General features: G+C 44.8%; 1 protein-coding gene across 4 annotated transcripts in view; it reads right to left on the minus strand.

Annotated features, from left to right (window-relative positions):
- Positions 1–16,110, minus strand: part of DZIP1 (DAZ interacting zinc finger protein 1) — a 49,011-nt gene extending 32,901 nt beyond the window's left edge. For 2 of the 4 annotated variants that reach the window (XM_065901655.1, XM_065901651.1), the window contains exons 1-9: positions 15,308–15,405; positions 14,738–14,951; positions 13,698–13,938; positions 13,007–13,570; positions 9,501–9,585; positions 6,418–6,545; positions 5,766–5,927; positions 3,298–3,435; positions 63–125 (exon numbers count right to left, since the gene is read on the minus strand). In XM_065901655.1, coding sequence (XP_065757727.1) covers positions 63–125; positions 3,298–3,435; positions 5,766–5,927; positions 6,418–6,545; positions 9,501–9,585; positions 13,007–13,570; positions 13,698–13,733 — 1,176 coding nt within the window. In that variant the 5' untranslated portion in view covers positions 13,734–13,938; positions 14,738–14,951; positions 15,308–15,405. Of the gene's footprint in view, positions 1–62; positions 126–3,297; positions 3,436–5,765; positions 5,928–6,417; positions 6,546–9,500; positions 9,586–13,006; positions 13,571–13,697; positions 13,939–14,737; positions 14,952–15,307; positions 15,406–16,093 lie in introns of those variants that run through there. The other 2 variants (XM_065901652.1, XM_065901653.1) reach the window with 2 other exon arrangements.
- Positions 16,111–27,186: the final 11,076 nt, after the last annotated feature.

Raw genomic sequence — 27,186 nt, forward strand, 5'->3', positions numbered from 1 at the left:
AAGAGCAAATACTCTTTTCAGAAAAACCCACGTTTTATAGGCCATTCATTTCTTAATCTTACCCGGCTCTTTTCTTTCTTGTGTTCTTGATGAAGAGCCTGAACACGAGCTGTCCACTTGCTTTCCTGCAAAACAGTAAAACGGGAGGAATTCAGGTACAACTATAATAATGACGGGCTTCCCAGGTGTCACTAGTGGTAAAGAACCTGCCTACCAATGGAGGAGAAATAAGAGATGCGGGTTTGATCCTGGGGTGGGGAAGATCCCCTGGAGGAGGGAATGACAATCCACTCCAATATTCCTGCCTGGAAGATTCCATGGACAGAGGAGCCTGGAGGGCTATGTCCATAGGTTCACAAAGAGTCAGACATGACCAAAGCCACTTAGCATGCACTCATGAATAATGACATCTACTCAGAATGAAAGCTTCTTTTTCAGTGAGTATCTAGGAAACCCAACTATTTGGGTAACATTTTAGCAGCCATTTTTAAAGATGAATACAGTCAGAAATGTTTAATCACACTTGCACTTGGTTTTCATCTTTCACACTAAGGCAGGGGTCAGCAAATATTTTCTATTAAGGGGCTAACAGCAAATATGTTAGACTCTGGGGGCCAGATGACTACTACTAGAAATGGGAGAACAGCCATAAATAATATGTGAATGAACAGCTACAGATGATATGTAGTTAGCAAGGCTGCATTTTAGTGTTTAGGTGTTCAGTCCAGTCCGACTCTTTGCAACTCCATGGACTGTAGTCAGCCAGGTTCCTCTGTCCATGGGGATTCTCCAGGCAAGAATACTGGAGTGGGTTGCCATGCCCTCCTCCAGGGGATCTTCCCTATCCAGGTATAGACCCCAGGTCTCCTGCATTGCAGGCAGATTCTTTATAATCTGAGCCACCAGGGAAGCCCTGTGTTTCAATAAAACTTCATTTAAAAAAACAGGTGTTAGCCTGCCAACCTAAGAAGTCAAAAGGAAATGTCACGGTTTCTGAGTCTATGGGTTATGAACTGACAGAGCTCACAGGAAGGCCTCAGACAAAAGATATTCAGGGGGCACCTGAGAGTTTCATAACTGAGTCCCTCAGTCAGTGAGACAGCAGCCTGCTGGCAGCAACCTTCAGGACCCAATTCCTAATTCCCTACCATGTACCTGCACCTCACTGGGCAGCTGCGGCAGGCTGTGTGCATGCATGCTAAGCACAACAGTCGTGTCCAACTCTGCGACCCCCTGGACTGTAGCCCTCCAGCTCCTCTGTCCATGGGATTTCCCAGGCAAGAATACTGGCGTGGGTGGCCATGCCCTCCTGCAGGGGATCTTCCCAACCCAGGGATTGAACCAGCATCTCTTATGTCTCCTGCATTGGCAGGTGGGTTCTTCGCCACTAGAGCTACCAGTCTGGTAGAGGGCTCAGAGGCAGGCCCTGCCCTGCCCAGGGTTGGGCGGGGGTGGGAGAGAGGCGAACCTAACAATGGAAGGTTCCCACATGATGTGCACGTGATCAGGTCCAGCTTGGAGGACTGTGGCATGCATTAACCCAGAGGCCCAGGAGAACTTTCCAGAAGAGATGCCATTCCAGCTGAGTAAGTGACGGGGCCTGAAAAACTAGGAGGTACATGACAAAGAAAGCTGGAACCAGGAGCTTTTAGGCGCTGTTGGTGTGTTGAGGTAAAGCCAAGAATGGTGGGAGATAGCAGGACCGGATGCCCAGGGACTCTGAATGCTGGTTAATGGTTCTAGAGTTTGTTCTGTGAAAAACGGGGAGTCACCGAAGGATTTCAGGCAGGGTGGTGATGTGGTCAGCCTGGCTGCAATGCAGAAGGTAGATTGGGGGAGAGAGGTAAGACAAGAAGCTGTGGCTGTAGTCCATATTCACAAACACATTTACATTTTTCTTTAATTTTTTTATTTTGTCTTGGGGTATAGCTGATTGGGCTTCCCAGCTGGCACTAGTGGTAAAGAATCTGCCTACCAATGCAGGAGACAAAATTGATGCGGGTTTGAGCCTTTGGTCGGGAAGATCCCCTGGAGGAGGGCATGGCAATCCACTCCAGTATTCTTGCCTGGAGAATCCCCATGGACAGAGGAGCCTGGCGGGCTAGAGTCCAGGGGATCACACAGTGCCGGACACGACTAAAATGACTTAGCACACACATACGCAGAACCATTTAACAATGTTGTGATAGTTTCAGGGGAACAGCGAAGGGACTCAACCATTCACATACATGTATCCATTTTCCCCCAGACCCCCTCCCATCCAGGCTGCCACATAACATTGAGCAGTTCCATGTGTTATACAATAGGTCCTTGAAAAACATAATTTTTAAAATGACGTAATACTGCTTTTTGAAAAAAATCATGAATTCATAAGCTTTAATCTCTATGTTTTCTGGCTAAAAAAAATTCTCCTAAATCAGTGTGACCAAAAGAGGCAGGATGAAGCCCATACTGATTACTGAGGTTCACTTCCAGATGACTGTAATTTACCTGATACATGTAAAAGATCATCAGTTTACCAGTGCAACTGTATAAGCTCTGAAAAAAAGTCTGTGCTTCAAAATGCCTTTCTATGCCTTTTGAAAGTGGGCCTACATCTGAAACACGAAAAATAACTACTAAGGTAATATGAACTAATTCAAATAGATATCATTCGAGAAAAAATTAAACAACTTTGCCAGATGTTCTGTATCTGCATCTATTAGTCAATCACTAAGTATCTAATTAGTCAATCAGTAAGTATCTAATAAAGAAAGCTGAGTGCCAAAGAACTGATGCTTTTGAACTGTGGTGTTGGAGAAGACTCTTGAAGAGTCCCTTGGACTGCAGGGAGATGCAACCAGTCCACCCTAAAGCAAATCAGTCCTGAATAATCATTTGAAGACTGATGCTGAAGCTGAAACTCCAATACTTTGGCCACCTGATGTGAAGAACTGACTCATTTGAAAAGACCCTGATGCTGGGAAAGATTGAAGGCAGGAGGAAACAATAGAGGATGAGATGGTTGGATGGCAACACTGATTCGATGGACATGAGTCTGAGTAAGCTCTGGGAGTTGGTGATGGACAGGGAAGCCTGGCATGCTGCAGTCCATGGGGTTGCAAAGAATCGGACATGACTGAGTGACTGAACTGAACTGAAGTATCTAATGAACATCTATTATGAATTACACATGCAATAGGAGACAAAAAAAAAAGAGTTACTGTCACCATCACTGAAAGAGACACTTTTTCTTAGATGATGCCTCCTATAAATTACTTCACCAAGAAACATCAGTAGTCACCCACTTCTACATACCTGATTGTCAAGTAGCTGCATCACATTTTGGAAATCCTGGGGATGCTGTGGACGTTCTTCTTTAAACTCATGTGCATCTTTTAGCGTGCCTATGTTAGACTTGATCTGCATATTGGACTTTTGGATTTCTGACAATTGCTATAAAGTAAAAGTGAAAATCACTGGTAAAAATGTTCATATTTCTATAAGGCTGAAACAGAGGGCCTCCCTGGTGGCTCAGTGGTAAAGAATCCACCTGCCAATGCAGGAGACGTGGGTTCGATCCCTGATCCGTGAAGATCTCACATGCTGTGGAGCAACTAAGCCCATGTGCCACAACTACTGAACCCACAGGCCACAGCTACCGAAGCTGGCGTGTCTTAGAGTTCATGCTCTGCAGCAAGACAAACCATTGCAATGAGAAGCTTGAGCTTCACAACTAGAGCGGAGCCGCAGCTCTCCCCAGCTAGAGAAAAGCCTGCAGAGCAACGAAGACCCAGCATAGCCAAAAAAATTTGTTTTTCATTTTTAATTAAGAAATAAAGACTGAAACAGAGGACAAAATTGGGGAGCCTGTAGCCACATATTAAATCTGACTATCCTACAAGACACTCATTGCGCTTCTCTTCACGGTGGCTTTCCTGTTTTACTCCTTCCAACAAAAGAACATGCAAAGGGAACGGAAAACCTAATTTCCTAATTATAGGCGATGGGCGATGGGCGGGTAACAGTTGCCAGAAACAGAGGAATCGGGTGCAGTTGATTGACCGGGTGATTTAGTGAGGAGGCCAGAAGGGGGCGACAGAGGATGAGATGGTAGGAGGGCATCACTGACTCCAAGTTTGAGCAAACTCCAGGAGTTGGTGCAGGACACGGAAGCCTGGCATGCTGCAGTCCATGGTGTTGCAAAGTCGGACACGACTGAGCAACTGAACAACAACTGTCCAAGAGCTCTGATGCTCAGACCCAAGGGCGGTGATGTAGGGATGCCTGAACCAACAGGGAGTTGCCTAAAGGAAGCCCTACAGAAAAGACACAATGAGCCACCCCCACGTTAACTTCCCCTCAACTTTTTATCTGCAAATTACAACTTATGGAAAAGTTGAAAGGACAGTCTAATGAACATCCATTTCACTGTCACCAATTGTTACCTAACCCTGGGCCACATTTGCTTTATAAAGATACGACAGCAGCTGGCAAACTTTTTCTGTAAAGAGCCAGATAGTATTTGACTTTGGAGACATGTAAGGTCTCAACTCCATGGCGGCAGCACAAAAGTTCCATAGAGAAAGTGTAGAGGAAACAACACAGTTGTATTCCAAAATACTCTCTTGCAGACACACCAGAAGGTCAATTTATGCCATTTTCATGTCATGAAATATCTTTTCTTTTGACTTTGTTCAACCACTTTCAAGTGTGAAAACCTTTCCTAGATCAAGGACCATACAAAATCAGGTGGTTTGCTAGATTTGGGTCCCAAGTCATAGTTTGCCCATCCCTATGAGAGGGTTCTTGAGAGTCCCTTGGACTGCGAGGAGATCCAACCAGTCCATCCTAAAGGAGATCAGTCCTGGGTGTTCATTGGAAGGACTGGGGAAATCCTGGGGATGCTGTGGACTGACACTGAGGCTGAAAACTCCGATACTTTGGCCACCTCATGTGAAGAGTTGACTCACTGGAAGAGACCCTGATGCTGGGGGGGGAATGGGGGCAGGAGGAGAAGGGGACGACAGAGGATGAGATGGCTGGATAGCATCACCGACTCGATGGACATGAGTTTGAGTAAACTCTGGGAGTTGGTGATGGACAGGGAGGCCTGGCGTGCTCTGATTCATGGGGTCGCAAAGAGTCGGACACGACTAAGCGACTGAACTGAACTGATGAGAGGGTTCAGGGAGTTTTAGAAAAGGATCTTTGCAGTTTTCCCAAACTACCCCTCTATTTCAGTTTATAAAACATGTTGCCCCTAGAGGGAGCTCAAGAATCTTCCCTGGTCTCCTTTGCTTCCCTGTGACCAAGGCCGCTCCCACAGGAAAGCGGGAGGGGCTACATTTAATCACATCCCGCTCACCCACTCACTCAGACTAAACAGGCCTGTCTTTCTGGGTCAGCTTCTTTCTGCCATGCTGGGGATCTGTGTCAGTCTTTGTAGAAAGTTCCTTTGGAACTTTGGAAAGCTCCAAAACTTGGGGAAGGGGTTATGGTTTCAGGCTATCGGAACCTAAAGAGTTAAGCAAGAGGGCCCTTCTCTGATCTGACCCAAATGTGCCAAGTGTTCTGCACTGGGGTTTGGGGCCAGAGCTCCCACTCTTAAGGACTTGCTCTGTCTTCCATATGCCCGAGCTCCCTAGACTCTCAGGGAGGATGGGAGTCTGGGTCAGGGCATGATAAAGGAACTCGTGGGTCTGAGGGCCATATTGCTACTGTACGCCACCTATAAAAGCCACAACTCTGTCAATGCTATAAGGACTCCTAGGTTTAATACTCACATATTCTAATGCTGAGTTCTTAGAAGTCAGTTCTTTAAACTCCTTCATAAACATTTCCTTGACTTTTTCCATTTCATCAACTAGTTTCTCCTTTTCTTCTTCTTTCCATCTATCGAATAACTTCAGAAATTCTTCCTCTTTTGTTTTCTGCATTTCATATTCCTGAAATTGATTCAATATTTGGCTTTAAAAGCTCTGACATGAAGCAAGCCTGCAGAATTTTAAATAAAAGGGCACAGCTTCTCCTCACATGGGTCAGTGAGACTTGCAAATTTCAGTTAGGCCTTTCTTTGGTTTGTTTTGTTGCAAAAAACACTGCGTATAAAGGCAGGTCTGTACACAATGATTTTCCCAAACCAAAGGCAGCACGCAGCATCCTTTTGTCCTTACATCCCTTAAAGTATAAACACGGAGGTCCAAAGTCTCAAAGATTCCTAGAGACTATACAATCTGCCAAGAGTAAATCATGAAGAAACAGAAAATCTGAACAGACCAATAAGGAGTAAAGAGATTGAACCAGAAATCAAAAGAAACTACCAACAAAGAAAGGCTCAGGACCTGATGGTTTCACTGGTGAACTCTACCGAACATTTAAAAGGAATGAACCCCAGTCCTTCCCAAGACATCAGTGCTTCAGAATTCAGCATCATACCTTAGAGAACCTGACTGCATGGGCGAGCTGTGCAGCCTCGAGCTGAGACTTGGTGAGCTGCAGCTGCTCCTTCAACATGTCGATCTCACTTTGGAGCTTGTCCGTCTGCGCCCTTGTCTTATACTCTGCTGCAACAGAAATATCGTTAAAATACCATCTCTTCGAAACCCATCAGAAAATTTATGGGGTACAGTGCTACTAATAAGATAAAGACAAAGGAAATTGCTTTTTCTTGGGACTTTACTCTTTTTCATGCTGCACAAGCCAACTTTCCTCTTTACTATGCATTTTCAGCCCTTTGCATCATTGGGCACTGAATTATTTTTAAGCAGATTCTTTCAGCCACTGGGTTGAGGTTGGATTAACCTTGCAGAGGCAGAGTGAGAGCCCATTCAGGGAGCAAAGGAATAATCCTGGGCTCTTCTTCAAGACGCCTGTCTCAATCAGAGAAAGGAAATCAACAGCTTCGACCGCAGGTACCGCAATATTGAAATCTCTACGGTCACCATCTTTCTGGCTCCCACGGAACTCTCCTGAACACCTCATCAGTGCTCAGACAAGCAGAGGCTGGCACTCAAAATGCAAACTTGGGCCACAACCCGTCCACAGGGCAAAAATGAACTACTGAGAAGTTGTAAAAGGAAGCAACAAGTGAAGGGAAGAACATTTATGTTCATGTACTTACATGCAGATGTACACATGACTGAATGGATATACATGTGTCTGTGAGTGTAGACATGAAAGGTATGGAAACCAAAGTAGAAAGTCAGAATCTCAAAGATGACCTGAAGAAATAATACTCATTTCAGAGTCTGAAATACTCTCTGAAACGAGTATGAGATAGAATAAGATACTGAAACAGAAGAGAAAGAAGGTCAGTTTCACACTGAAGAATGATAGGTTAATTTTAAAAAATATTTAATCTTCCCAATTTCTCCAATATACTGTTAAACTGTATCCGCAGTTCATGGCTTATAAGTGGAATTTTATGCTATTCATATTTTTATACAAAGCTCAGCTGTATCCTAAATAAATCTATCAGAAATAGGCAGAAATGGAAACAGGCTGACCCAAAAGGGAGGGAAAAGCAGATATAGGTAGTGAGTAACAGCTAGAAGTATAAATGTCCAGGTACCAAAAACATTTAGATCGTAATGAGCATTTCCATGGGTTACTGTGGCAATCTATAGAATTGCTCTGTTCTGCTCATGGAGAAACAGGCCTTGCATTCTTTGCTTCTGATAACATTTAGATTAGTCGCAAACCTGGTTCCTTGCAAGCCACAGAACCCCTCCCCTCTTCTGCTCCTTCAATTAGCCCCTCTAGGCACTGGTTAATTCACACTGGCACCCAAACACATCTTAGTATCTCCCACTGCAAATGAGACAATAATCTTCCCTTGGTCCCACTTTCCCTCCAGATACTGCCTCCTGTCCCTTCTTTCTCTCCCAGCAAACGTTACTGAAATAAATGGCTGTAATCGACATGACCACTTCCTTGCCGGATCCTCAGCTCAGCTCACTCCAGTCAAGCTTTTGTCCCCAGCAGTTCGCTGTCGCTATGTTAAGTCCACCAACGGCCATTGGGAAAACAATGGTCACTTGTCGGTCTTCATCTTCCTGTGTCTCAAGATCATTGGGGGTCACTGTCTCCTTCTTGAAACCCTCATGCCCCTTGGTTTCCATGACAACACACTTTCCACTTCCCTCCTGCCTCTATCACTATAATTTCTCCCTGTCATCTGCTCCTCCTGGGCTCCTAATGTGGGGCTGGCTTTGAGTTGTCTTCTCTTTTTAAGTGACCTCATCCAGCCCAGTTCTGCTAACAACTCCCAGGTTTTTATCTCCAGCCTGGGCCTCTACCTTGACCTCCAGCATCCCCACGTGCATGGCGACTGTGTGACTTGAGTGTACCCACAACCCACCCAAATTCCCCATCCTTCTTCCTCCCTCAATGTTCTCCCCTCCTGGTCCTCCCCTCAGTAAACATGATAACCATTCACCCATTTGTGCAGGACAGAAGCCCAGGATCATCTTTACTTCATCTCCTGTTCCCACGTGGAGTCACATCTCTGGGCTCTGCGTCCAGAATAAATCCTCTCCATCTCCACTTTTCCCACCTCCTGTCCTGGTCCGGCTGCCACCTTCTCTCCCTTGGGCTACCTGTTGCAGCCTCCTCATGCTTCAACCTGCTTCCACCTCCGTCCCTACCGTCTGTCCCCCGCCCACTACTAGATGGGTCGTGTAAAGGTACAAATTGGAGGGGATTCCATGGCCATCCCATGGTTAGGATTGGTGCTTCCACTGGCGGTGCTTTGGATCCCTGGTCAGGGAACTAAGATCCCATAAGCTGAGTGGCTCAGTCAAAAAAATATAAAAGTACCAGTTCAAATTACATCATGTCCCCACTCCTCCAACTTAAGATCCTCCAGTGGCTTCTCATTATGCTGGTTAAATTGTCCACATTCCTACCCAGGGCATTTGAGGCCCTACATGACCTGGCCCCTTCCTAACCCACCTCTGCTCACTCTGCTCCACCAAACTTTTATCTTCCCCAAAACACCAGCCTGCCCCCCACCCCCAAACACAGCTGACAGTGAGAATTCCCTTTGCCTGAGATCTTCATTTCCTAGATTTCCTGCATGCTGGGACCCCGTCATCATTCTGGTTTCTGATCAAATATCACCTCCTTAATGAGGTCTTGGCTGACCACCAGGAGTCACTCTCAGTTCGCTTCTCTTACTTTATTTTCTTCATTGCACTTGCCGCCACTTGAAAACATCACTCAGTTGTTTAGCTGTGACTCCTCCATCCCCTCTATTAAGATGTAAGAGAGCCAGACAGGGTCTGTTTTGCTTATGGCTGCATCCTTGAGCCCTAATGCAGTACATGGCACATCACAGGGGATCAATATTCACTTAATGAGTGTTTGAACAAGGACTATGACGCTTTCTTTTAAAAGGATTGAGAGATGCTTTGGACAGCGAGAGATGTCTCGCTGAAGAAAGAAAAAACTACCAGAAATAGTACCCTTATTATAGGGCTAAAGAAAATAGCTCTTTGAAGGCAGAGCTCACTACTTACCAAGATGCGAATCTTCAGGGTGGCGGCGCTGAATATGACTTTGTAGGAAAGCTTGGTTCATAAAGGCCTTGTCACAAAAATGGCACTGAAAAGGAGAGAGCAATGACTCCAAGTGTTTCTAACAAGTGCCCTTCCACCTAATTTGAATTAAAACTTGGGTGCCTGAAGCACTCCCTCTTGGGGGCTTTTCCCCAAGAGATACCAGCCTGGCAAGTGATGCTGAAAGCATAACTAAAAAGACATTTACAACCAGGGTGTTCGTCCCAAACTGGACATATGGCAGTAAAAACCATCTCAGGAGCCCATCATGGTGGTTTCTGGAACCCCTGAGGCTGCTCCCGTTACAGAGGTGGGTCCCAGCCCACCAGCACCAACTTGTCCATGACACTCCAGCCATGCCAGCCTTCTTCCTGTCCCTCACACAGGCCAGCTTCAGACACCCTGCATCGGCCAGTCCCCTGCCTGAATGTTCCCCAGACTTTTCCATGAAAGTCTGGCTCCTTCCCAACATCCGAGATGTCGTTTACGGAGCATCTTCCATGCTGGAGCCGTGCTGCACGTCCTTAAGACATCTTCCTGGATGAGCCCCCTGCCAGGCCCTGTCTTGTTTTCATCATGGTTCATCTCACCACTTAGTATTGTCAGGTTTAGTTACTTCCTTTGCTTCTTATCTCCTGTCCAGTTCCTCTAGGATCTAGAAGGTCAGCTTCCTGAGAGTTTGAACTCTCTTCTCTTTATTCACAGCTTTATCCCCAAAGCCTAGCATTAACAGATCATTGATCACAAGCTTAGGAATATTTGGCCTCCTAAAATGAACTTACTGAAAAAAACCAATCCTACCAATATCTCTATTCTCTACCTTTTAACATAATTTTTAAGCAAAAAAAAAAAAAAAAAAACCAAATCAACTTGTTCATCTATATCCTTCCCCTGGATTATTCTTAGTAAATCCTGGATATTATGTATTTCATCTGTTCATATTTCAGAATCTATCTCCAAAAGGATTTTCTTTTAACACGATCATATTATCATCCCACCTTCTAAAATGTGTAAATTCCTTAATTATTGACAAATATCCAACCATTTATTTTTTTCCCAATATTTCACACGCCTTAGAAAACATTTTTGCAGTTTTAAAAAAAATAATTATTTATTTTTATTATTTATTTGACTGTACCAGGCCTTAGTTGCAGCATGTGGAATCTAATTCCCTGACAAGGGACGGAATCTGGGCCCCCTGCACTGGGAGCACAGGGTCTTAGCCACAGGACCACCAGGGGCATCCTTTGCACTTTGTCTTGAATCAGGACCCAAATAAAGTTATACCTTGCAATTAGTTGTTTTGTCTCTTAATTCTCTGCTAGTCTATAGGCTGAACCTCCAGCTCTCTTTTCCTTATAACTTTCTTGATAAAGAAACTGAACATTTGTTCTTCTGAGTTTCTCTCAGCCTGGAATTTGCTGCTTCAGTCCTACTGTGCTATCTACATGCTCTCCTATTCAGGTTTTGCCTTACACTTATTCATCATAATTATATCACAAAGACATAGATCACACGTAACCACAGCTCACTATGAAGAAGCCCCTGAAGATAACATCATCCACTTGTCAGATACTATTTACTGAGCCTTCCTCATGCTATTGGAGAAGGAAATGGCAACCCACTCCAGTATTCTTGCCCAGAGAATCCTAAGGACAGAGGAAACTGGAGGGTTAGAGTCCATGGGGTCGCAAGAGTCAGACACGACCTAGCGACTAAACCACCTAAACCAACCACCTCAGGCTATGCATGCACTATCTCACGGGATCCTACTACTAAGGTTCTTATCTTCCAGATGAGGAAACTAAGGTTTAGAAGCTAAATGACTTGTGCAGGGGAATAGCTGGGATTCAAACCCAAGTCGAATAACTCTGGAGTTGTCACCCTAAATGCTCTCACAGCTCAACAACTCCCCCAAGAGACAATGGCAAGTCACTTAACAGAGGGCAGAGTATGCCTGCACTACATACACTAAGTGGGAAAAGGTGGTGTGGTCTTTCCTACCTCTTCTTGATCACCCCCTGGGCACACCATACAGCTACCACTACTGCTCAGAGAGTCTGCTGAGTGGTCAAAGAGCTGGGAGGTTCCACTCATTTGAGAGAAGTGTGCCATTAGTTTATTATCCTCATATATCATTAACACTTTAAAGTCTTCATTTACTAACAGCTATTTCTATGACAACCAAAAGAACGAAAATATGTTTATAAACATAAAATTTTTATGTTACAGGTTTTAAGGGTTCACTGCTTAATATCAAAGCCAGGTGTACTTTCTTTAAAGGTTTTAAACAGAACCCATTCTATCTATTTTACGATAATATATTTCTAAAGAACCATCTCAGCACTATTCATCAATTTTAGTTTTTAAATAGCATTTGCGAAACAAATAGGCAATTATCAATATCAGGTATCATTGATGATTTCACCTAGGGGTTGTGTACCCAAGGCTAAACATTAAGACTTTCTAACAGGATTCCTTCCCAACTGTTCACCTAGTTTAAATACACTTCTCCCAAGGCTCCTATTGGGACGGTCTTAAGCACAATTAACCACACTGTTATCTGTATCTACACCCAGCTCTCCACACTCTCTCCTAAATCTATTAAGGCCTGTTCAGTCCTATTTAGCCAAAATGACTGGAATGTAAGGGTGTGAAATCAATCTTGTCAGTCTATTGCTTACTTTGATATCTTCATCAAGCATTCTTCCTTTCTCCACCTAATTCATAAAAGATACATATGCTGACTTCCTTACACTCAAAAATGACAATATTTACCTTGGGTTCAAGAACAAACAGTTGAAGATTAAGAACAAAAAGACAAGAATTTTTAAATTTTTAAACAATGCTGTTATACTAGCAAGTATTCTTCTTCTTAGAAAATATATATGTTGAAATATTTAGGGCTCTGAAACTCACTGCCAGACGGCTCAACAGTAATAGCATGATACAGAGACAGCGGAAATAAAGCCAATGTGGCAAATGCTAATAATTGGCGAATTTAGTTGAAGGGTATAAGGAAGTCTTTGCACTGTTCTTGCAATCTACCTGTAAATTTTAAAACATTTCAAAATTTAAAAATGAGGCGGGGGGGGGGGCGGGAATCCACAAGATGTAAGCATTCCATATCATCTGGGGCCCAACCTCAACAGCAATTGCACCTGGTTTATTTTTCATTACACCTGTTAGGAGGAGGAAACAGCTTCTTGAACCACCAGCTTTTAGATAATTCAATAAAGCACTGCAGACAAGGCTGCTCGTTAAATTATTAACCCTGTGTTAGTCTGTACAAGGTAATGAGCCATGTCATCTGTTGGTTAAAAGTACTCTTTGGCTTAAAGACTACTTTCTCCTGATTTAAACAAATCTTAAACAAACAGAAATGGCAGGGCTAAAGGAAAGGACTCTCCATATCCCAGCCAGTAGGCGCTGAGGGTTTTACTGGCCAATCGCCAGGCACTTCCCACCTGGTAATAGCTGGCTTTGGCCTCGATCATCAGCTGCTGGGTGGAGATCAGCTTCTTCCTGCGTTTACACTCTTCCTTGAGCAGCTTGATCTCGCCGGTCTGCTTGGTGAGTAGCTTCTTGCTGTGCTCGCCCTCAGCCAGGCTCCGGCGCAGCCGCTCCTCCAGGCCGTGCAGCTGCGAGGTGAGAAACTCCTGGGAGTGCAGCAGGTACTCGATGGTGAGCTGCGCCAGGCGGATGAGCTTCAGCAGCACCGGGTCCACCCCCGACTGGCAGTGCGGGCACTTCTCGTCCTCCAGCTTGCAGAAGGTGATGTTCATGATGTTCTCCTGCAAGGTGAGCACGTCCACGGCGCCCGCCACCTTGTCCACGTCGATGGCGCTCAGCCGCCGCCAGTCCACGCTCTCCAGCCGCGGGCGGAACTGGAAGAAGGGCAGGGGGCCCGACGCCGCGCCGGGGGGGCCACAGGCCATGGCGGCCCCGCCCGCCGCGGCCGCTGCGGAGGCGTCGGGTCCCTCCAGGCCGCCGGCGGCCGCGAGCGGGTAGTAGACGTGCTTCTGAAAGGGCTGCGGGAAGGAGACAGAAGCGGGGGGGAGGCGGAGGGAGCTGGGGGGTCCCGCCACCCTCCATCGTTCCCCCCATCCCACCCCGCCGCATCCGCAGGCTGGCATCCCCGGGTTCCCGCCCCCTTACCATGATCCGAAGCAAATCCGCCGCCTCCGCTGGCATCGGGGGAGGGGGCAGTCCCGTCTTCCCGGCCCGGGCCGCCTCCCGGGCCGCCGCCGCCCCACCCCTCGGGAGCGGGAGAAGGCCGGGTCCCGGCGGCGGCGGCCTAAGGTCTGGGCGTCCAGGCCGTTGCTATGGCAGCGCCCCGGGCGGCCACCTGGAGCGAAGTGCGAGGCGGCCAGCGCGCGGTCAGCGGGCGCCCAGAGTCCTGCGGGACCAGACGAGAGCTCGCCATGGGCCCCGAGGACAGACCGGCCCACCCCTCCAGGGGACACAGTTCCCGGTTCCCCAGACGCCACCCCCCAAGTCCTTAAGGGGTGAGGAACCACATCCTAGCAGCAGCCTCTGACCCTAGCCTTAGATTTGGGGATCAGAAATAACCATTCATCCTCATCTTTCACACGCAGCTCAGAAAAACGTTGACAGAAATCTTTGCAAAAATCAGTGGGATGGAGGGGGGCTGGCTGCCAGAGAGCATGAAGACACTTTGGGGGTATAATAAAAAATGTTCTCTATCCTGATTGGGCTGTTGATTACCCAGGGATATATATACATTTGTCAAAACTCATTGAATGGTACACTGAAAATTAAGGGCCCATTTTGTATAGTACACTTATAGTTGTTTTAAGAATTAAATTTGTAGTGTAGTCGATTATATTTGATGGAGCATGTGAGTGTGTTAGTCCTTCAGTTGAGCCTGACTCTTTGCAATCCCATGGGCTGTAGCACGCCAGGATCCTCTGTCCATGGGATTCTCCAGAGAAGAATACTGGAGTGGATTGCTATTCCCTTCTCCAAGGGATCTTCCTGACCCAGGGTCAAACCCAGGTCTCCTGCATTGCAGGCAGATTCTTTACCATCTGAGCTACCAGGAAAGCTCTTACAAACCAGAGAACTTCCCAGAATGTGTAATAACTTTCCTTGTCTTTCCAAAAGGACACATTTTCAAAACATAAAGATGTAAACAATTATATGGAGGGGAAACTTTGTAGGGCCCTGGTATTTACCTTACAAACTTGTGTGGCAGCTGCATTCTGTTTTCTGGAGGGGCTAAAATATTTCTAGCAGCAACCTGTAGACCTCAGGGCTCTCATTCTCCAGGTCTTCTGGGGGCTGCCTGTGGCTACCACAGAGATGCATGAACTGAGGAAAAGCCAGCCATCCCTCAGTCCACCCGGGAGTCCCTGTTTGGACCAACCATCAGGAAAATTTCTGTCTTTCCTAACAGCCAAAGAACAGAAGAAAGGAAAATACAGTTGAGAGTAACTGGAAGCAACGTTGTAATATCAACCATTTCTAGCCCTTTCTAAACACTGAGAACTACAAATAAGTCCACATGAAAGCATCCAAAAATTTAAGCATACACATAAGACTTCACAGAAACCACACATCCCAATAATTTTGAATGGGATTTTTTGGGGGAAAAAGAGCTATTACCGTTTCACTGCAGCCAGCATACAAATCTTACAGATCTAGCTTCAGGGTCTGATTCTTCCACGTGCAGACCTGGTGTAACAAGTTATATCGGCCCTAGGCCTCAGTTTCCCAGTCTGCTTAAAAGGCGTCAGGACACCAACCTGGCAGGTCTAGGTACTGTGGACTCCATCCACTGGGCTGCAGGATCAACGGGAACAAGGGCCGTGGTGTCTCTTGCTCACCGTTATATCCCCAGCACCTAGCATAAATCAGGCAGAGAAAAAGTGTTAGGAATTTGCCAAAGAGGACACGTGGATAAAGGATAATCCGAATGAATTAGGCGCTTGGTTAGGTAAAACGTCAGCTCCCGGCCCTTGTCCCTCGTATTTCCTGTGCCTCTGGCCTGTTAGGGGAATTCACCGGGGCTCTGGGTTCAAGCCCTTGGGAATGCAGGTGGGGGTCTCTCCGCGCTCTCCCACTGCATTCGGGGGAGGAGGCGCGCAGTGCCCGGAGGCGCTCATCTCCACTCCCGGCCACCAGCCTGGCCCCGACCGCCGCGTGGTTGGCCACCCTCGCCCCTCGGCTGAATCTGAGTCGCAAGATGGCCGGAACAGGAAAGAAGGGGACCCGCTTTCCCATTCTCTCTGGCCCCCAAGCCTCAGCAGGGCCGCCAGCCGGGTGCAGCGTCTCCCGCCCCGGGCGCCCCGCTAGGCCGACCCGCCGAATCCACAAAGACAAAGGCCCGGGAACGCGGGCTCCAGTGGGGCCTCGGCGCCGCCCCTTGAAGGCAAGACAAACGGGGTGTGAGGATTGCGGCAGGCAGGCCCGCGGGGTCTGCAGCGCCTTGTCTCGCTTCGGCTAAAAAGACGGAGGAGGCCACGGCTTCGCGGGCACCAAGATGCTCCGGCCTCCCCTGCACGCCTGGCGCATCCCGGACTTCGACTCACCCCTGCCGCGCGCTCCTGGGCGGGCGCCGGGCGCTGCGGGCGGACGGGGGCAAGGCTGGGGACGCAGATCCCAGGGGTGCTGCTGGAGCGGGCGGGCCCGTGGAGGCCGAGGAGCAGCCAAGCGGGAAGCGGTGGGCCGGCTCCTTCTTCCAGGGCGCAGGGTGAGGCCTGTGTGTTCCGGGCACGTTGTGGCGAGGCGAGCCGCCTGGCGCCGCTCCGGGCCCTCCCAGATTCCCGGCCACGGGCGCCTCCGGATCCCCCACCCCCCTCCCGCCCCCTCCCCTCCGCGATCTCCCTCCAGCCTCTTCTCTCGGCCTCCAGGCTCCTCTGGCAGCTGGGCGGGACCGTGCGCGTCTAGACCGCAGAGCTAAAATGCGCTCGGCCAATCCCGCTGTTGGTGCAGACACGTGGTACCTAGGCGAGCTCTGTTGCTGGCGGGGGATGCTAGCCCCTGGAAGGTTTTTCAAAGAGAGACCAGATTCACTCCTACCCTGTGGTTAGCCTAAACCCTCAGCTAGCTAATTTCCCATAGAGGCAGGAGCTTTATGTGAATTCCTTCTAAGAAGAGATACGTTTTAATCGCAGTAGTCTTCAGATGCAAGAGACCTTGAAGAGCCTAGCTAGTGCAACCTTGGGAAAACCGGATTAAAGACCATGTGCCAAAGCACACAAGAATTTAAGATTTCTGTGCCTTGGCACGTGATTTCCCTTCTCTTTTGGTTATGCCCATTTTAGGGCGAAAAGCATGGATCTCTGTTGACAGGTAACTTGTCAGTGGGGTAGAGGGGATGGATGTCCTGGGTCAACAGCAAGGTGACTATCTTTGAAGCTAAAAGTGAACACGGTCTCTAACAATGGGACAAAATTCCATATTTTTAAATAATGAGTACCTTAACAACCTTGAGGTTGACCCAGGTTGAGAAATCTGAGCGCATCTTTTGCAAAATCTTAGTGCCTGTTGTAGCAAAATTGTTCTTCAGTTAGAAAGGAGTAGCTACAGAATTTTTGTATGTTATGTTTGGATGTTATGTTACTGTAATGGAGAAGGAAATGGCAATCCACTCCAGTGTTCTTGCCTGGAGAATCCCAGGGACAGCGGAGCCTAGTGGGGTCGCACAGAATCGGACACAACTGAAGCGAGTTAGCAGCATGTTACTGTAAAAGGCCTTTCCTTGTGTTTCTCCTTTATGGAATTTGCTTTATAGACTATTTAGCACGAGGCTTCAAACATAGTAATAGCTCAGTATGTATTTATGTTGAATTCCTTCCTTGTTTTAGTTTTTACTTAAAATCATAAGGCCTTGGGCTTCCCAGGTGGCTCAGTGGGTAAAGAATCCACCTGCAATACAGAAAAGATGGGTTCGATCCTAGGGTCAGGAAGATCCTCTGAAGACGGGCATGGCTACCCACTCCAGTATTCTTGCCTGGAGAAACCCATGGACAGAGGAGCATGGTGGGCTATCGTCCATGGGGGCACAGAGGTTGGACAGGAGGCAAAAGGATGCACGCGGGACAGCCTTGGCGGTTTTTGTTTTTTTAATTTGTTCAATTTCAATTTAATGCTTAAATCTGAATAAAAAAAAAGAAAAGAAACTGGACATGGGACAACAGACTGGTTCCAAATAGGAAAAGGAGTACGTCAAGGCTGTATATTGTCACCCTGCTTATTTAACTTATATGCAGAGTGAAAGAATCTGAAAAACACCATGAAACTCCCTGGCCTGTGTAAATTTTCCACTTGCGCAGAATTTTCCGTTTGCAAAATAAGGATAGAGAAGTGTAAACGGAACGTCTATAGGTTTCCCAATAACTGCACAAACAAGCCTGCTGTTTTCCGGAACCAACTGACGTCAAGCACCTGTACTCACAGATAAGATGACCCCATATGATACACATTATGTTACTTTTATGTTACTCATTCACTGTACTGGATGTGCTAATGGTATACATTATGTTATTCATTCACTGTACTGGATGTGCTGACAATGTGACTTCTGCCTATAAAAGTCAGCTTACACTGCTATACGGTGCGACTCTGCCTCCGAGGAGACTAGAGTCGCCCGGCTTGCGCAAACCGACAATAAAGCCTCTTGCATATTGCATCTGCTGGACTGTTTATTGAGTCGCGGGAGCTCCTCTCCGGAACAGAGACCTGACGTTTGGGTCTTACAAGAGTACATCATGAGAAATGCTAGGCTGGAGGAAGCATAAGCTGGAATCAAGATTGCCAGGAGAAATATCAATAACCTCAGATATGCAGATGACACCACCCTTATGGCAGAAAGTGAAGAAGAACTAAAGAGACTCTTGATGGAAGTGAAAGAATAGAGTGAAAAAGTTGGCTTAAAGCTCAACATTCAGAAAACTAAGATCATGGCATCTGGTCCCATCACTTCATGGTAAACAGATGGGGAAACAGTGGAAACAGTGGCAGACTTTTATTTTTCTGGGCTCCAAAATCACTGCAGATGGTGATTGCAGCCATGAAATTAAAAGACGCTTGCTCCTTGTAATGAAAGTTATGAACAACCTAGACAGCATTTTAAAAAACAGAGACATTACTTTGCCAACAAAGGTCCGTCCAGTCAAGGCTATGGTTTTTCCAATAGTCATGTATGGATGTGAGAGTTGAACTCTAAAGAAGCTGAGCTCCAAAGAATTGGTGCTTTTGAACTGTGGTGTTGGAGCAGACTCTTGAGAGTCCCTTGGACTACAAGGAGATCCAACCAGTCCATCCTAAAGGAGATCAGTCCTGGGTGTTCATTGGAGGGACGGATGTTTGAGCTGAAACTCCAATACTTTAGCCACCTGATGTGGAGAGCTGACTCATCTGAAAAGACCCTGATGCTGGGAAAGATTGAGGGCAGGAGAAGGGGACAATAGAGGATGAGATGGCTGGATGGCATCACCGATGAACATGAGTTTGATGATGGACAGGGAGGCCTGATGTGCTGCAGTCCATCGGGTCACAAAGTGTAGGACATGACTGAGTGACTGAACTGAACTGAACAACAGGAGAATACATGTGCTTCTCAAACTTGCATGAAACATTAAGAAAGATAGGCTGCACTCTGGGCTATCAAACACACCTTAGCAAACATGAGAGAATAGAAATCATACGACATATGTCTTCAGACCTCATAGAATTAAACTAGAAATCAGTAGCAGAAAGATAGCTGGAAAATTCCCCAGTATTTGGAGATTAACCAACACTTCTATGTAATATATGGGTCAGAGAAGAAACCTCAAGAGAAATTTAAAAGCATTTGGAACTAAATAGAAATACAACTTATTTAAATTTGTGAGATGCAGTGAAAACGGAGCTTAGAGGGAAATTTGTTCACTAGAAGTGAGTCCCTAAGTTTGACCTACACCCAAGAGGAAAGGAATCATGTTTGCCTTTTGAAGGAAGGACGCATCAAAGACTTTGAGGCCATATTTTGAAACCACATTGCAATCAGTACAATCATCTCCCTTTCTGTGATTGTTCCCTGGTGGCTTAAGCAGAGAAAATGATTTGGTGGCAGTCTCAACAATTCAATTGAACCATTTATGTGTTGCCTTAAACTGACTTGGATCTGGAAGGTGAGTTAAAAAACAAAACCCAAACCCAACTTCCATGGAAGGTGTGGCTCAGCCCTGGCATTTTGAGTGGGATGGGAAGGGTCCTACAACTCAGATAAGAACTTGTATTTAAGTGTCATACTTTGACCCCTTGATGAATTTAATCACAACCAGGGCTTCCCCAGTGGCTCAATGGTAAAGAATCTGCCTGCAATGCGGGATACCTGGGTTTGATCCCTGGGTTGGGGAGATCCCCTGGAGAAGGGAAAGGCTGCCCACTCCAGTATTCTGGCCTGGAAAATTCCATGGACTGTATAGTCCATGGGGTCGCAAAAAGTTGGACACAACTGAGCGACTTTCACTTTCACTTGAATGATTCACTTGAATTAATCATTTACTTGAATGATTTCACTTGAAGACAGAAGTGAGACAGAAGCAATTTTCCTGCTGTAATTTTTGCTGGCAAGCAAGGTCATACGCCTCAGAGTGTCCAGGGTGTCAGTGGGTAAAGGGAGCAGCTGAATTCCACATCTAGTCAAAACTTTCATCATGTCAAGTGGCTGTTGAGACGGTAGCGACTGCACTGGGTTTTTTTAATCAGAGGATTAAACTCCCAAACCTTAAAGTCCCAATGCTATTGTTCCCCACCCCAGACTGCTCTATCCCTTTCTATGATTTTGCAAGTATCTAATTAGGTACAAATATCTTGAGATGCAGGTTTGATCCCTGGATTAGGAAGAGCCCCTGGAGTAGGAAATGGCAACCCACTCCAGTATTTCTTGCCTGAAAAATGCTATGGACAGAAGTGCTGGTAGGCTACAGTCCATGAGGTCTCAAAGAGTCAGGCATGACTGAACATGCATCCATGCACGCACCTTACTGCTTTAACTACCTACAGTGGCTTCGACTACCTACACTAAAGCCATGCTGATGCTCTTTTTACTACTAAAAGTTTATATCAAAGATGTGGTGAAGAGGTGCCTGGACTAGATAAACATAAACTATCCAAACCTTTATTCCCTTTTCCTGAAATCTTTGAATTCCTTCCTTGTTAAAGGGTTTCTGACTGAACATATAATTGATTGTGGGACAAAGTTCGGTGCATATCTGCTTTGAAGTCTTTCTCCCAACTTTTCCTACGATGAATACACAACCTCTGGGAAGGGCCATATCTACCAATACTTTCAGCCCCATCCAAATTAGGAACAGTGCTTCTTGATCTAGAAAACTCAATATCTATTCCCGTAAACATTCTCCCCATTTGGGTAGGGGGGTATAAATTAGCAAATTCCTACACCATCTATATTTCTAAATTTTCCATACCAAAGTTCTTCCCGATTGTCTCACCTACGCTCCCCACCTCACCCTCAGGTGATGCTAAATTGGTATTCTGTTGCCATAGCAACAGTGTGGCTTGGCTCCTGAGGGAAACGATCTGTTCCTACCTGCAAAGGTAGCAAAGCTTTCTCTGACAAAGAAAGCAGAGGGAGGAGTTATTTCTGGATGACTGAGGACTTCAGCTCTTCTCAAACTTTCAGATGCTCTCAAACTTTCATCAGCATTTTCTGAAAGACTTGCTAAAACATAGATAGCTATAACCTACCAGTAGACTTTCACATTTAGTAGATCAGGGCTGGAGCTAGAAATTTTGGCTCCGTAACAAGTTCCTAGGTGACGCCATTGGTCTAGGGACCCCACTTTAAGAACCACCGCTGCATTCAGTTTTACAAATCCTCTTAAATGTCACCCTTCCCACTTGTCAGGATTCACTGTCTTCTCATCAGTTCTCCAACCTTCACAGAACGAATGTGAGCCCAACTCACAAAATCTGTTCTGGGGGTAGGTTTTGTATGTTTGCGGTTTTACAGCTTTAGGTGAAAATTGATTTTTTTCATCCAAATCATAGAAAGACCTGGAATATTTCCAAGGTGAAATGCTGAGAGTTGATCCTTTTCTCTTAAGTTATACATAAGATGAAGAAAGGTCAGTATGCCTAGTGGTCCAGCATTCTTCATCAGTGATCAGTGGCAGCAACTACTTAGCCCCAACCTTAGTAGACAAACTGTTTCAGTGAATCTTAATTGGAGTCTCAGATTCTTTTACCTCATTTTAGTCAAATAAGTAACACCAGACATCCCACATTTTCCCAAGAGTGTCTGTTCTCAGGCACCAATTTCCATATCGGTTAAATTTCTTTGCTCGTCAGCAACAGAAAATGATTCTGTTAACTGACAGCAATGATGGACCTGTGTAGCTTGGATACAAATTGGAGACTCCGGATAAAGCATTTATGAAGATATTTTGTACTAACTGTGCAACTTTTTAAAAAACAGAATATACGTTTATCTCATTTAAAGCAAGTCTAAGGGCTTCCCTGGTGGTCCAGTGGCTAACACTTCACGGTCCCAATGCAGGGGGCACAGGTGCAATGTCTGGTCAGGGCACTAGATCTCGTGTGCCTCAACCAAGAGTTTGCACACCATAACAAAGAAATCGCGCATGCTGAAACTAGAGATCATGTGTGCTGCAACAAAGACCAGGCACAGTCAAATTAATTAATTAATTAAAATACTAAAAAATAAAATTAGTCCAGAGAGAGGCGATTTGAGGGTGGGTGGCTCCACAAAGTTACCAGGCACTCAAGTTTCTTCCAGCTCAACCCTGGTGTGTAGAAGACGGATGTTGCAGTTTCACAGTCAGGTCTCACTAAATGAATTTAAAATAATACTAGAAAAACTCTGGTCAGAAGTGCAGCCTCCATGATTATTTTTCTTGGAGGCAAATATAATGATACATGAAACCAGAAAAAACTTCAAAAATGACTAGTAGGAGCAATATTCTGGTGTTCTTGCATATCTAAAACTGCTGGTCTGTTAGCTTTGTTCTTAAATAAGTTTTGCTAATTGCCCATGGCACTGAGTGTTCAGAAATGACTGACCCATTCTAAATGTTTATTAAAGTAATGATTGGCAGAAAAAGAACTCATGTGAAAGACGGATAAACAATATGCAATGGTACACTCATTTCGGAGTTCCCAAGGGAGAAAAAGAAAATAAGGCAAAAGAAGAAATATATCAACATGTAAGAAAAATTTCCAACAATAAAGGAAGACTTGACTCTCCACATTAAAAGAATGCTCCTGGAAAAAAAAAAAAAAGAATGCTCCTGGTATGGAAAAATTACACATAGTATGTAATGTGTTTGCATTTTAAAAATCATCATATGAATGAATTTTTCACAGTTTTATTTTTTAATCCACTCTCCTTTTGATGGATGAGGTATTTTCAATTTGTGGCTCTTATAAATAAAGCCACTAACAACATTAGAGTACAAGACTTTTTGTGGACGTATATTTTCATTTCTCTGAGACCAGTAACTAGGAGTGGAATTCATTGCTAGGTCATTGAGTTGATACAGGTTTAACTTTTTAACACATTACCAAAGTTTTCCAAAATGGTTGTCAGTAAGTTCAGTGACTCAGTTATGTCCAACTCTTTACGACCCCATGGACTGCAGCACCCCAGGCTTCCCTGTCCAGCACAAACTCCGGAGTTTACTCAGACTCGTGTCCATTGAGTCAGTGATGCCATCCAACCACCTCATCCTCTGTCGTCCCCCTTTCCTCCCGCCTTCAATCTTTCCCAGCATCAGTGTCTTATCGAATGAGCCAGTCCTTTGAATCAGATGGCTGAAGTACTGGAGTTTCAGCTTCAGTGTCAGTCCCGCCAACGAATATTCAGGACTGATTTCCTTTAGGATGGATTGATTGGATCTCCTTGCAGTCCAACAGATTCTCAAGAGTCTTCTCCAACACCACAGTTCAAAAGCATCAATTCTTTGGCACTCAGCTTTCTTTAGAGTCCAATTCTCACATCCATACATGACCACTGGAAAAACCATAGCTTTGTCTAGATGGACATTTGTTGGTAAAGTAATATCTCTGCTTTTAAATATGCTGTCTAGGTTGGTCATAGCTTTTCTTCCAAGGAGCAAGCGTCTTTTCATTTCATGGCTGCAGTCACCATCTGCAGTGATTTTGGAGTCCAAGAAAATAGTCTGTTACTGTTTCCATTGTTTCCCCATCTATTTGCCATGAAGTGATGGGACCAGATGTCATGATCTCAGCTTTCTGAATGTTGAGTTTTAAGTCAACTTTTTCACTCTCCTCTTTCACTTTCATCAAGTGTCTCTTTAGTTCTTATTTGCTTTCTACCATAAGGGTGGTATCATCTGCATATCTGAGGTTATTGATATTTCTGCCAGCAATCTTGATTCCAGTTTGTGTTTCATCCAGTCCAGAGTTTCTAATGATGTACTCCGCATATAAGTTAAATAAGCAGGGTGACAATATACAGCCTTCATGTACTCTTTTCCCGAATTGGAACCAGTCTGTTCCATGTCGAGTTCTAACTGTTGCTTCTTGACCTGCATACAGATTTCTCAGCAGGCAGGTCAGGTGGTCTGTACCATTTCATAATCCCACCAACAATGTATGAGAGTTTCAGTTGTTCCAGATGCTTGCAATACTTGGTATTGTCAATCATTTTTCATGGTAAGCCCTTCTGGTGGGTGTGTAATGAGATCTCATTATAGTTTTAATTTGCATTTCCCTGATGATCAATCATGTTGATTATCTTTTCATGCGCTTATTGCCTATTTGATTCTGTTGTTTATGAGTACGGTTGGCTTTGAACAATGTGGAGAATTAGTCTGAGCACAACTTATACTTGGCCTTCTGTATACATGGCTCCTCCACTTCCACAGGTTCAATGATCTCAGGTCAAATAGTACTGTATTATTTATTATTGAAAAATATACACATATAACAGGACTCGGGCAATCCAGAAGTCAACTTTTTTAAAAAATTTTTATTTATTTCTTTGGCTTCACTGGGTCTTAGTTGCAGCATGTGGGATCTTCGATCTTTGTTGGGGCCTGCGGGATCTTTAGTTGTGGCATGTGGGATCTAGTTTCCTGACCGGGGATTGAACCTGGGCTCCCTGCATTGGGAGCTCTGAGTCTTAGCCATTAGACCACCACGAAAGTCCCTGTCCTCATTTTTGAAAATGATGATTTTTTTTCCTAAAATTGCTTTTGTAGAAAGTTTGTACAAAGGAGGAGATTGGGTTGTGTTCCACACTAGCCATAATTTTTCTTTTGATCCAAGTTATTGTATAAATTAATTTAGCTTTTATTTCTCCTCTGCAAAGGGTGACAGGTAGCCACAAAGTTGTTCATCATGTCACGTTTCTCTCTTCTTCTGCCATGGGGACAAATGCTTCCTGGAGATGATAATTAATAAATAAATCATCTTTCAGGACCATACATTTTGTTTCTTGGAACCAAAGTATGTCCTAAGTAGATTCTGTTCCTAAGCATTGCATCTCATTCTTCTTGTTGCAAATTAGATATTTTGGTTTTTTTCACTACAGAATATGCTTCTAACTTTGTGAGACAGGCTGGGACCTAGGACGTGTTACTGGAGTTATTGTACCTGGACTAAAGTTTCTGAGCATCAGAACACAAAGTAACTATAAGAAACTAAATAACTGCATGAATGCTCAGCTAGAGCAAAGTATGAATGGTAAGATACAAAAGGCCAAAACCCAACTGCCACTTCTGAGGCGCCAGAAGCAATCGCAGGGTATCACGGATAATCACTGCACACATCACCACCAAGGGGTTGCCCGACCACCCAAGCCGCCCCTTCCACCCAACCCACCAATCCACCTTCACCCTCACCCTATTTGCCCCCTCCACTCATCTTGGGGTGTGAACAAGGCCATGTGTTACTTGTTCTCACTGCCTCATGCTATAGCATAAGTCCCAATAAAGCCTTGCCTGCATTCCTAGTCTGGCCTCTTATCAAGCTTTACTGATTAAAGAGTCCAAGAACCCAGGCTGGTAACACTTGGAGGAGTAGCTTCCTGAATTTTTGTGAAATGAGTAATGGCAGACATTCTCTCTCCGATTCCTCTCTTGTTTGGCATCCCTTCTACTTACTTTGGGAACTGCAGTTTTCAACACTTTGTTGAGGTTGTAATTTGTTTTTCTGTGTTTTATTTGTTGCTGTGGCTTTGGTGATTTCCAAGAGGGCAAGGAGGTGATATTGATCTGACACTACCATCCTCAAAATGGAAGTTTTGGTAAATACAAAGTTAAAGCAGTTTGCTTCCTTTTTTGTTTTTTGTCAAGATTTTTTTCTTTTAAACCTGAATGAGTGCTGTATTTTATCAAATAGCTGAATCTGTTCAAATGATTTTTCATCTACCTGTTAATTTGATGTATTTCATTAAAAGATGTCTCAGTGTTGGTCTGTCTTTGTGTCTCTGGTTAACTTCTTGGTTTTATTTTTTTTTTAACTGCTGGGTTGGTTTTGGAAATAGTCCATTTAAGATTGCTATATCTATCCTCATAATTCACTTCATGGTTTTCTTCTCTTTCCAGTTTTAGTATCAAGACTTTTAAATTGAGTTGGAGAGGTTTTAATTAAAAAAAAAAACAACTCTTACTTTATAGAAGATAGGGATTACAAATCTGTGAGGATCAGGCAGATTTTTTTTAGGTTGGAATGCACAGCTACTGATTTATGTTCTTTTTTAGCTCTGGGATTATTCGGGCATTCTGTTTTTCACCTCTGTTTTCAAATGTATTGGCACAAAGACACTCAAATGTTTTATCTTACACATTAAAACATCTCTACTATATTTGTAGCTGTTTGCCCCCTTTAAATGCTAATATACATCTTTTCTCTTCTTTTAAGCTTGTTCTGTTTTTGTCCACTTGTCTTTCAATGTTTAGCGTTTTGGTTTGGATCCTTCGTATTCTTTGTCACTCTCATCGCAGTACACTTTGCTCATTTTTCATCAGTTTTTTTTCTTTCTGTTTCTTATTATTGTTCTGTAGTATTTATAGCATCCTAAGCTAAGTAATTCTTTCCTTTCTTTGTTTTGTAACTGACAGCCTTTAAGGCTCTGAATTTCTTTCTTAATAGTTGCTTTAGCAGTATTCCACAAATTATGATAATGTAGCATTTTCATTATCATCTAGTTTTTCATAATCTGGAATTTTCATGATTTTTTTTTTACCATGACTAGTTTAGAGATACATTTGGGTTTCTAGGGCTTCAAAAAACCTCTTAATTATTGACTTTCAATTTAATTGCATTATGGTCAGAGAACAAAATATGTATGATAATGATGGTTAGGAACTTTTAAAACTTCCCCTGTGGATGACTACTTGGTCAGTTCAGTTCAGTCGCTCAGTCGCATCTGACTCTTTGTGACCCCATGGGGCTGCAGCACGCCAGGCTTCCCTGTCCATCACCATTTCCCAGAGCTTGCTCAAACTCATTTCCATTGAGTCGGTGATGCCATCCAACCATCTCATCCTGTTGTCCTCTTCTCCTCCTGTCTTCGATCTTTCCCAGCATCAGGGTCTTTTCGAATGAGTCAGTTCTTCGCAACAGGTGGCCAAAGTATTGGAGTTTCAGATTCAGCATCAGTCCTTCCAATGAATATTCCTTTAGG

The sequence above is a fragment of the Muntiacus reevesi genome, chromosome 11, assembly GCF_963930625.1.
Source record: "Muntiacus reevesi chromosome 11, mMunRee1.1, whole genome shotgun sequence".
In the NCBI taxonomy this organism is placed as follows: Eukaryota; Metazoa; Chordata; class Mammalia; order Artiodactyla; family Cervidae; genus Muntiacus; species Muntiacus reevesi.